The 10,866-nt window shown below is 37.9% G+C and overlaps 1 protein-coding gene across 5 annotated transcripts in view; it reads left to right on the top strand.

Annotated features, from left to right (window-relative positions):
* The window catches only part of GTPBP8 (GTP binding protein 8 (putative)), a 110,084-nt gene continuing 100,619 nt past the window's right edge, over window positions 1,402-10,866 (top strand). For all 5 annotated transcript variants that reach the window (XM_013982454.2, XM_013982453.2, XM_013982455.2 and 2 more), the window contains exons 1-4: window positions 1,402-2,269; window positions 4,112-4,210; window positions 8,429-8,559; window positions 10,076-10,175. In XM_013982454.2, the coding sequence (XP_013837908.2) occupies window positions 1,934-2,269; window positions 4,112-4,210; window positions 8,429-8,559; window positions 10,076-10,175 (666 nt within the window). In that variant the 5' untranslated portion in view covers window positions 1,402-1,933. The remainder of the gene's footprint in view (window positions 2,270-4,111; window positions 4,211-8,428; window positions 8,560-10,075; window positions 10,176-10,866) is intronic.

Below are 10,866 nucleotides of genomic sequence, written 5' to 3'. Positions count from 1 at the left end.
TCGATACAATCAAAAGTACTATTAAAGTCAAAAGTTAACAAGTTGGGATAAATATTTTAAAAACATGACAGATAAGAGGTCAATGTTCTAAATAACTGGTTACTACAGGTCAATTTTCAAAAGTGATTATAACCTAATAAAAAACATGATGCTTACAAAAAATAAATACAAATGGCCAAATAAAATGTCAAAATGTTTATCCACTTTAATAATCTGGAGAGTATGAATTAAAACAAAATAATTAAAAAATTTTTTTCATCTATGATGGCAAGATTATACTTAATACTCTACTTTTATAATGCCTGTTTTAGTGCTGTAATACTTCATTAATAGGAGTAATTTGTTGTATTTTCTTTAATGATAATTTTTCTACAGAAATATGAAAAATAGAAGCACACATACCTTATGTACCTGTCAAGTCCTCTCCTTGGAATTTATCAGACTTCCACAAGTGTGCAAAGATATCTATTCATAAGTGCTCATTGTAGCACTGTTTGTAATAACAAAACCTAATTAGTGATCAATAAGACACTGGAGGAATATATGAAATAATATGCCTCCATTAAAAACAATCATGTAGGTCGGTATGTACAGATGTATAAATATTTACAAGAATATTGTTAAAATTTTTTTTCTTTTTTTTTTTTTTTTGTCTTTCTGCTATTTCTTGGGCCACTCCCACGGCATATGGAGGTTCCCAGGCTAGGGGTCGAATCAGAGCTGTAGCCCCCTGCCTACGCCAGAGCCACAGCAACGAAGGATCCGAGCCGCGTCTGCAACCTACACCACAGCCCACGGCAACGCCGAATCGTTAACCCACTGAGCAAGGGCAGGGAGCGAACCCGCAACCTCATGGTTCCTAGTTGGATTCGTTAACCACTGCGCCACGACGGGAACTCCTGTTAAAAATTTTTTAAAGGCTATATAGAACAGTCCTTTGAACTAAATGCATTCATAGTTATACATATCCAAAATGTCTGGACATTTACAACAAAGTGTTCTCTTAAGGAAGAATGAGATTAGGGGTTGGAGGAAAGCCTCAAAGCCTAATGCAAAGATCAGTTTTAAAAATTAGCCAGCAAGCAGTAGGTCAGGCTACTCTCAAAGTCCTTGAGTTCTGTTCACTAACTTTTGTGTGACATTACTTCAAGAATTTCCCTGAAGAGTCACTGAAAAACCTGGGGAATCGCTCAAGAGACCCTGAGTTCATAATGCTATGCTGTTTGCTACTAAGGTTGTAGAAAACCCATTGTCTTTAAGCAAGAATATCTTTCAGATATTTATTTTATCATGATCCCTGTATTCCCCACTCTGGCACTGATCAATTTGAATTGTTTTGGGAAGAAACTTTTGAAATAAGATGCCATTACGTAATTTCAATGAAAGAACTCTGGAACACCTGTGCAAACTGTTTTTGCTTTTATTCTGTAAGAAATCTCTAAAACTTAATGACATTTCCTGCAGCTACAGAGATGGTTGAAATGAAATATAACAAGATGCTTTTTCAACTACATTTCTCACCATCTCTTTTCTCATTTTTACGAAACTGTTTTCTTGTGATTTGTACATCAACGTCAACGATCTGTGAGACAACCAGAAACTGAAGAGTAAACCCGCCTAAAATCCACCAGAACTTCACACGTTTTCTTCTTCACTTGAGCCTCAAGGGTCACACAGCCAAATAAGCTTTTTCACCTCTAAAAACCGTTGAACAGCCTTCCCACAGCGGCATACAGGGCAAAGGCACAGCTGTCAGCGTTAGAGTGTGAAAGGAAGCCACCGAGTTTCCCTCTGCTGGGCAACTTCTGCCTCCCACTCCCAGTACTCGAAGAGCGGAGACTACAATTCCCAGAAAGCGTAGCGGGAGCCGAGTTACGCATGCGCATCCTACATTCTGCGAAAGAGGCAGGGGCGGGGCTTCTGAGAAAGGAAAATGGCAACACGCCGGTTGTGGCCTGGGGTGGGCCGGCTGTTTACTATAGGGACTATGCTGGGGCGAGGAAGACGAGCTTACAGCGCGTCCCTGGCCTTTGCAGAGGTTCTACGGCTGCCAAGCAATCAACGCACGAAGCTCGTGTTCCCGCTGCAAGAACTCCAACGGTTTCTCGTCCCGGGCTCGAACCCAGACCTTCACCTGAAGATCTTCGACCCAACTCTGGACGACATCGCGAGGGCTGAGAGCATCTTCACGGCATCCGCCCGGAACCGCATCGATTACGTCAGCTCCGCTGTGCGTCTCGACCACGCCCCGGACCTCCGCTGCCCTGAGGTGAGCGGGGGGAGCCCCCGCAGGTCCTGGAGTTTCGGCAGAAATTTTGCTGTCACTCCCTGTCTTGTCACCAAATAAGAGATTCTCTAGCTTTGTTTAGATGCATATCATTATTATAACTAAATAAGCAAATATAGTTTTAATTACTTTGACAGGGAATATAGAAGACTTTAAAAGGCATTCAGGAGTTCCCATCATGGCTCAATGGTTAACGAATCCCACTAGGAACCCTGAGGTCATGGGTTCGATCCCTGACCTCGCTCAGTGGGTTAAGGATCTGGCGTTGCTATGATCTGTGGTGTAGGTCGCAGAGGTGGCTCGCATCCCCCATTGCTGTGGCTCTGGCGTAGGCCAGCGGCTTTAGCTCTGATTAGACTCCTAGCCTGGGAACATACATATGCCGCGAGTGCGGCCCTGGAAAAGGTCAAAAAATAAATAAAAGGCATTCAAAAAATTGCCTGACCATGTCTTTTTTTCTGTTTAATTGAAGTAGAGAAAACATGCTGAGACAGACAAAATGTTTCACAAACGAAGTGATCCTTATCAATAGGTAGTTTTCTCCCAATCTGAATTTCCTATGTACAAAAAATGTTATATATAGATAGTAGTAATCTAAGATTTTTTTAAAACAACTTTATTAAAATTCAGTGATTGTGCATTTTATGAATGTCCTGCAGCTTAATATTTTATTCTCTCTGTTAAAAGAAGGCTCAGACCACCTTTCATATTTGTGCTGTTTAACATCACGCTGAAACTTTCCTGCTAATATATTTAGAACTGCTGTAATAATTTAGGAATATGGTAATCACTTAGTGATTTTTAGATGGCATCGTTTTCAATTTAAGCTTCTAAATTACTGGACTTTTTGTGTAATTTGGTTTTTTAAGTTGTTTTATTATCTGTATATTATCATTGGATTTAATCTGGGAGAGCATTTGAAATTTATGCAGGAACCAAATGAATTCATTTTGAAGGGACTGACCTCGGTATGCAAAATATATACCATCGCTGTCTCCTGCATGCTAAATGCTGCCCAAACCTGTTGATAACAAAAATGCCCTTAGAATTTCTTAAACAACCCCCCAGGGGGCGGTACCGTTCTCATTTAAAAGCACTGATTGGAATTGGTAAGTACCCTCTTCAATACTGTATTAAAAATCAGAGCCATGTGCATTAATGGTTAGTATTAAGAATATTTTGTTACTTCTTACACTCTTAAGGACAAAGGAGAAAAGCGTAATTAGAACAAGAAAGGTCAAAAAAAAAAAAAAAAAGGAATAATTACAATGGTGTTTTGGTAAACTCTGAAAGTTTGGATGGAAATGGGGTTCCAAACAAGGGTATACCATAGAACCGGTTTTGTTGAAATGCATCAGGGTTTTAACTTCAAAAAGCTTTGTAAATATGGAATGTTTAGTAAATATTGCAGATATTCTTGAGTAGCATAGTGTAATTAAAAGCACAGGTTCTGGATATAGATATCCTGAGTTCAGATTCCAGCTTCTTCATTTTCTGGGTGTATAATTTTGGGCCAGTTATTTAACCTCTTTCTCCCTCTAGTTTTATCACGGTAAAATGAAGATAATAATATTCTCTACCTCATAGAGATATTTTAAAAATTAGATAAGCAATATATGTTAAGTGCTTAACATAGTGCTTGCCACATTTTATTTGATAGTAGCTGTATGTTAGAATTTGGGTTTTACTAACCATAGCCATTTTTTATGGGTTAGCAAGACTGAATAGTATTAACAGATTTTTGCTGCTAATGCAACATACATATAACATATATGTATAATATATATAAAATAAACTAATAGTTATCTTCTTTTTTTATATAAGGTGTGTTTTATAGGTAGAAGCAATGTTGGAAAATCGTCTCTAATAAAGGCTTTATTTTCATTTGCTCCAGAGGTTGAGGTTAGAGTCTCCAAAAAACCGGTATGTTAAAATTTAAAATATATCTGAACTATCTCTGAATTGACTAATTTGAATAATAAATGTTGGAGGGTGTACAAGACAACATAATTGTTAAATTCCTAGAAAAATTATTTCTTTCAAATACATACTAATATATGACATTATTTCTTTCAAATACATACTAATATATGTATTTTTCTGAAGAAAATGGAATGTGTCTAGATGTGTTTTAGTGGTCTTGCCTGTATCTTGAGGAAATCTTTCTTGGTCCAAAAAGTTGTTCTATAGTTATTGTATATTTGCTTCTATGAAAATGATCATCTCGTTCATTGATTTTAGAGGAAACAGCTTTAAAGAGTTATTTTTTCCTCCTATAATCTTTTTTTTATAGTGATTTCTATTTTTTCCATTATAGCTGATTTACAGTGTTCTGTCAATTTTCTGCTGCATGACAAGGTGACCCAATCACACATACATGTATACATTCTTTTTTTTCACATTATCATGCTCCATCACAAGTGACCAGACATAGTTCCCAGTGCTATACAGCAGGACTCATTGCTTATCCATCCCAAAGGCTATAGTTTGTATCTATTAACTCCAAATTCCCAGTCCCTCCTACTCCCTCCCCTCTTGGCAACCATAAGTCTGTTCTCCATGTCTATGATTTTCTTTTCTGTGGAAAGGTTCATTTGTGCCCTATATTAGATTCCAGATATAAGTGACATCATATGGTATTTGTCTTTCTCTTTCTGACTTACTTCACTCAGTATGAAAGTCTCTAGTTGCATCCATGTTGCTGCAAATGGCATTATTTCGTTCTTTTTTATGGCTGAGTAGTATTCTGTTGTGTACACACACACAACACACACCACTTCTTAATCCAGTCATCTGTCAGTGGACATTTGGGTTGTTTCCATGTCTTGGCTATTGTGAATAGAACTGCAGTGAACATGCAGGTGCATGTGTCTTTTTCAAGGAAAGTTTTGTCCAGGTATATGGCCAAGAGTGGGATTGCTGGGTCATATGGTAGTTTTATGGATAGTCTTCTAAGGTACCTCCATACTATTTTCCATAGGGATTGTACCAATTTACATTCCCACCAAGAGTGCAGGAGGGTTCCCTTTTCTCCACACCCCTTACAGCATTTGTTATTTGTGGACTTATTAATGATGGCCATTTTGACTGGTGTGAGGTGGTACCTCATAATAGTTTTGATTTGCATTTTTCTAATAATCAGTGATGTCGAGCATTTTTTCATGTGCTTGTTGACCATCTGCATATCTTCTTTGGAGAAATGTCTCTTAAGGTCTTTTGCCTATTTTTCCGTTGGGTTTTTGGCTTTTTTGCTGTTGAGTTATATAAGTTGCTTGTATATCCCAGAGATTAAGCCCTTGTCATTTGAAACTATTTTCTCACATTCTGTAACTTGTCTTTTTGGTTTCTTTTTGGTTTCCTTTGCTATGCAAAGGCTCGTCAGTTTGATTAGGTCCCATTGGTTTATTTTTGCTTTTATTTCTGATGCTTTGGGAGACTGACCTGAGAAAACATTTGTAAGATTGATGTCAGAGAATGTTTTGTCTATGTTCTCTTCCAGGAGTTTGATGGTGCCTTGTCTTACATTTAAGTCTTTAAGCCATTTTGAGTTTGTTTTTGTGCGTGGTGTGAGGCTGTGTTCCAGTTTCATTGATTTACATGTGGCTGTCCAGGTTTCCCAGCAATTCTTGCTGAAAAGACTGTCTTTTTCCCATTTTATATTCTTGCCTCCTTTGTCAAAGATTAATTGACCAAAGGTATCTGGGTTTATTTCTGGGTTCTCCATTCTGTTCCATTGGTCTGTCTGTCTGTTTTGGTACCAGTACCACACCACTGTCTTGATGACTGTGGCTTTGTAATATTGCCTGATGTCTGGGAGAGTGAAGCATCCTGCTTGGTTTTTGTTCCTCAGAATTGCTTTGGCAATTCTGGGTGTTTTGTGTTTCCATATAAATTTTTGGATTGTTTGTCCTAGTTCTGTGAAAAATGTCATGGGTAACTTGATAGGGATTGCATTGAATCTGTAGATTGTTTTGGGTAGTATGGCCATGTTTACAATATTAATTTTTCCAACCCAGGAGCCTGAAATATCTTTCCATTTCTTTGCATCCTCTTTAATTTCCTTGATTAATGTGTTATAGTTCTCAGCATATGTCTTTTGTCTCCTTTGTCAGGTATAATCTTTTATACCTTGTTGACTCATATATGTTCACCAGTCAAGCACTTCCCAATTTACCCAGGGCTGAATTATGTGCCTATTATCCCAGTCAATCTGCTGTAGTAGCTTTCTTTCATTTCTTTATTTCCTCTACTTCCTTCTCTACAGTGCATACTCTAATATTTAAGATATTGTCTCCTCAACACTCACCCCAGTTCACCTCACCTTATTATCTGTCCTTAGCAAAACACTCCCACCAACAGTGTTTGCTGCCCCCATTTCCTTGGGTTGGAACCCTTCCCTGAGACTTCACTGGACTTATCTTGTTCCCCACTTATCTTATGATTCCCTGGTAACATCCCTGATGATCGTAGTCATTTGTTAACCCTCCTTTGCTTACTCCCTCCTGCCCTGCCTCACCAATAACCCAGCTAAACTCTGACTTCTGGGTAGAGTTGTTCCCTTTCTGCTCTGAGAGGACAATGGAAGAAATGTATTTTATTTATTTATTTATTTTTTGCATTTTAGGGCCGCACCCATGGCCTACAGAGGTTCCCAGGCTAGGGGCTGAATCAGAGCTACAGCTGCCAGCCTACACCAGAGCCATAACAACGCAGGATCCGAGCTGCATCTGTGAGCTACACTGCAGCTCACAGCAACACCAGATCCTTAACCCACTGAGCGAGGCCATGGATCAAACCCTCAACCTCATGGTTCCTAGTTGGATTCATTTCCGCTGTGCCATGACAGGAACTTCAAGAAATGTATTCCTGACATCCCTGATCTGTAATTCTAAAATTATTTTCCTATAGGTAGACTCATAAGCTGACTGGGCACCTAAACATCATTTTTAAAATCTTTCCTCTGAAAATATTTGTTCTAAGTTCTGAAAAATTGACTTCTAAAAGTATTTGTCTTAATCTTTCCCTTTCTGATTAATAAATGTCCATGGACACAAAACCACAGGAATAAACCACTTTTTATCATCTTTGCGTCAGTTTTATTGCATAAATATTTTGCAGTTGTATATGCTTTAAAAGATGGCTTAATGAAAGCAGTAAACTCATCTAATAAAACATGCATGAGTTCCCTTGTGACTCAGAGCATTAAGGAACTGGTGTTGTCACTGCTGTGGCTCACATTGCTGCCACTGGCACAGATTTGATCCCTGACCTGTAAACTTCCCCATGCCTTGGGTGAGGCCAGAAAAAAAAAAGAAACAAAAAGAAAATAAAAACAGAAAAGAACCATGCAAAACATCTTGATTTTGGGGAAGCAAAAGTCTAGGCATAATAAACTATCAGGCTTTGCATCTAGGTTTTATGAAAATTTATATGACCAACAGTAACCATTTAATTTAACCTATCTGTGCCATAATTTATTTCTCTTTAAAATGGAGATATATTTTCACAGAGAATGTTAACTAATACAGTCATACTATTTTGTTGTTGTTGTTGTTAGGGTTACACCGCGGCAGATGGAAGTTCCCAGGCTAGGAGTCCAGTCAGAGCTGCAGCTGCTGGCCTACACCACAGCCACAGCAACACTAGATTCGAGCTGCATCTTTGACCTACACCATAGCTTATGGCAATGCTGGATCCTTGATCCACTGAGTGAGGCCAGGGATCAAACCCGCGTCCTGGTCAGATTCATTACTACTGAGCCACGACAGGAACTCCAACAATTATGCTATTTAGAATAGAATTTTCACTGAGAGGTTACTAACGAAATAAGAAAAACTCAAAAATATTTTGTCTACATATTTATAATAGGGAATGTAAAGTCATTAAGTCATATAGATTCTCTTTAAAAAATGAATTGGAGGAAGTGGTGTCATCTAAGCTTATCTCCAGTCACTTCCCTTCTATCTTCTTTTCCTGTATCCTCATCAGTGTAGGTAGGATGATACACAGAATAATTTTATGCTTTTAATAAAATTTTAATTTAATTTTTAAATTATTGATTAAATAGAAAATATTTTGAGTCATGAAGTATATAAAGCACATCTCTTAAGAAAGCTTTTATTTTTCCATTTACTTTATCAGGGGCACACCAAGAAGATGAATTTTTTCAAAGTTGGAAGATATTTTACACTGGTGGATATGCCAGGTTATGGCTATAGAGCACCTGAAGATTTTGTCGACATGGTAGAAGACTATCTAAAAGAACGGAGGAAGTAAGAAAAGCTTTTCCTTATAGTTATATTTAACCCCCAAACATGTTTTCATGAAGAGGACATTCAACATATGAACACTTCAGTTTTATCAAATAAATTTTATTTTCCACTTTATTTTCATAATGTTCTGCAGTACAGTATTTGAGAGCAAAATATATGCTGCTTGCTTAGTTTTCTCCTATAAATTAGCTTAAACTTAAATTCAAATGTTTCCCTAAATTGAGACTATAATGGTACCTCATCACAGTTTATTAATTTTTTTTTAATGTATATTTTTAGGGCCGCACCCAAGGCATATGGAGGTTCCCAGGCTAGGGTTCCAATCGGAGCTGTAGCCACCGGCCTACACCACAGTCACAGCAATGCCAGATCCGAGCTGTGTCTGTGACCTACACCTCAGCTCATGGCAACGGATCCTTAACCCACTGAGCAAAGCCACGGATCTAACCCACATCCTCATGGATGCCAGTCAGGTTCGCTGACTGCTGAGCCATGACGGGAACTCCAGTTAATTTTTTTATACTAAATTCTTAGCTGGCTATTTTTGAAAATGAAAATTGTTGGTTAATATGGTATTTACCAGATTTAAATAAACTTCATTAAATTCTGATCATTCTTGAAGTTCCCACTGTAGCTCAGTGGAAACAAATCTGACTAGTAACCATGAGGTTGTGGATTCAACCCCTGGCCTCATTCAGTTGGCCAGGGATCTGGCATTGCCATGAGCTGTGGTGTAGGTTGCAAATGCAGCTCAGAACCTGAATTGCTATGGCTGTGGCATAGGCCATCAGCTGTAGCTCCGATTCAACCCCTAGCCTGTGAGCCTCCATATGATGCAGGTGTGGTCCTAAAAAGCCAAATAAATAAATAAATAAATTCTGATCATTCTTAAAATAATTCTGACATTACAGTCTCTGTAAATGTGACCTTTTTTGACTCCATAGGTAGTCAAGTAGCAGTTCTGTGTTTGAAGCATTGCACAATATATAGAACAATTAATGTTAAACTTTTGAAGTGTAAAAGTGTTTACTAGTATTTGCTTGTTGTAGCTTTACATAGAAACTAATATAAAATATTTACACAGGAAAATACAAAACAAATGTGTCTGGTTTCCATTAGCTGTTAGTCTTAAAGTAACATTTGAAAACTTAGGCATTTTTATGGTAACTTACAGTTAATTGGGTTCCTTTTTCTTTCTCCCACTAGAGTTCACGCTCTTAAAGGAGGAGGCTTATTCATCTTTGCATCCAGTTCTAGGCAGAATGTCTTATGTTCAATACATGTTATTGAAATAAGTTTATATTCAGCGATTTAGTTATTGAACATACACAGTATTGAGACCTATTAGACTGTAAGATGGACTTCCTAGTAAATTAAGAATTCCTTTTGTACAAAAAATCTTTAATTTTGAATTGATAATTATTCAAAGGAAAGTTTCTTAGTGTAGTGAGGGTTGGAGGAAGAAATGAATAGTGTATTTTATATTCTGTTAATCTTCATTTCTGCTTTCTTGTAGTTTGATGAGAACATTTTTGTTAGTGGATAGTGTTGTTGGAATTCAAAAAACAGACAATATTGCCATAGAGATGTGTGAAGAATTTGCATTACCTTATGTGGTAAGTATTTCTTTTGAATCATGGTCGCAATTAGAAATACCAGTTCCCTGTGTGTGCATGTGTATGCGTGCTCGCATGCATCTTTTTAATGAATGAGTAGGTCTTGGCTCCTCAAGAGATAAAGGAACACCAGAGTTCCCTTTGTGGCTCAGCAGTAACGAACCCGACTAGTATCCATGAGGATGCATCTTGGATCCCTGGCCCCACTCAATGGGTTAAGGATCTGGTGTAGCTTCCGTGTAGTTCACAGATGGAGCTCGGATCTCACATGGCTGTGGCTGTGGTGTACACCGCTGGCAGCAGCAGCTCCAATTTGACCCCTAGCCTGTGAACTTGCATATGCCAAGAGTGCAACCCTAAAAAGGGAAAAAAAAGAAAGATAATGTATTACCTTTTGAATAATCCTTTTAGTTATCATCCATTAAAGTTAGAACAGGCTCTGTGGTACTTTTATTCTCTTTTCCTTTTACTAGGCTTAAGTTTTCAAAATTATAGTTAGAGTTTTTCTAGACTGTTCATTTAGTTTAGAAAACTAAGTGTTTTCTTTGTTTTGGGGGATTTTTTTTTTTTTTTTTTTTTTTTGCTTTTTAGGGCCACACCTGCACTATATGGAGGTTCCTAGGCTCGAGCTCGAATTGGAGCTACAACTGCCGGCTTGTACCACAGCCACAGCAACACAGGATCTGAGACA

Source organism: Sus scrofa, chromosome 13 (assembly GCF_000003025.6).
Source record: "Sus scrofa isolate TJ Tabasco breed Duroc chromosome 13, Sscrofa11.1, whole genome shotgun sequence".
NCBI classification, from domain to species: domain Eukaryota; kingdom Metazoa; phylum Chordata; class Mammalia; order Artiodactyla; family Suidae; genus Sus; species Sus scrofa.
Note: the sequence above shows the minus strand (reverse complement) of the source record. Positions and strands in the feature narration are given on the sequence as shown.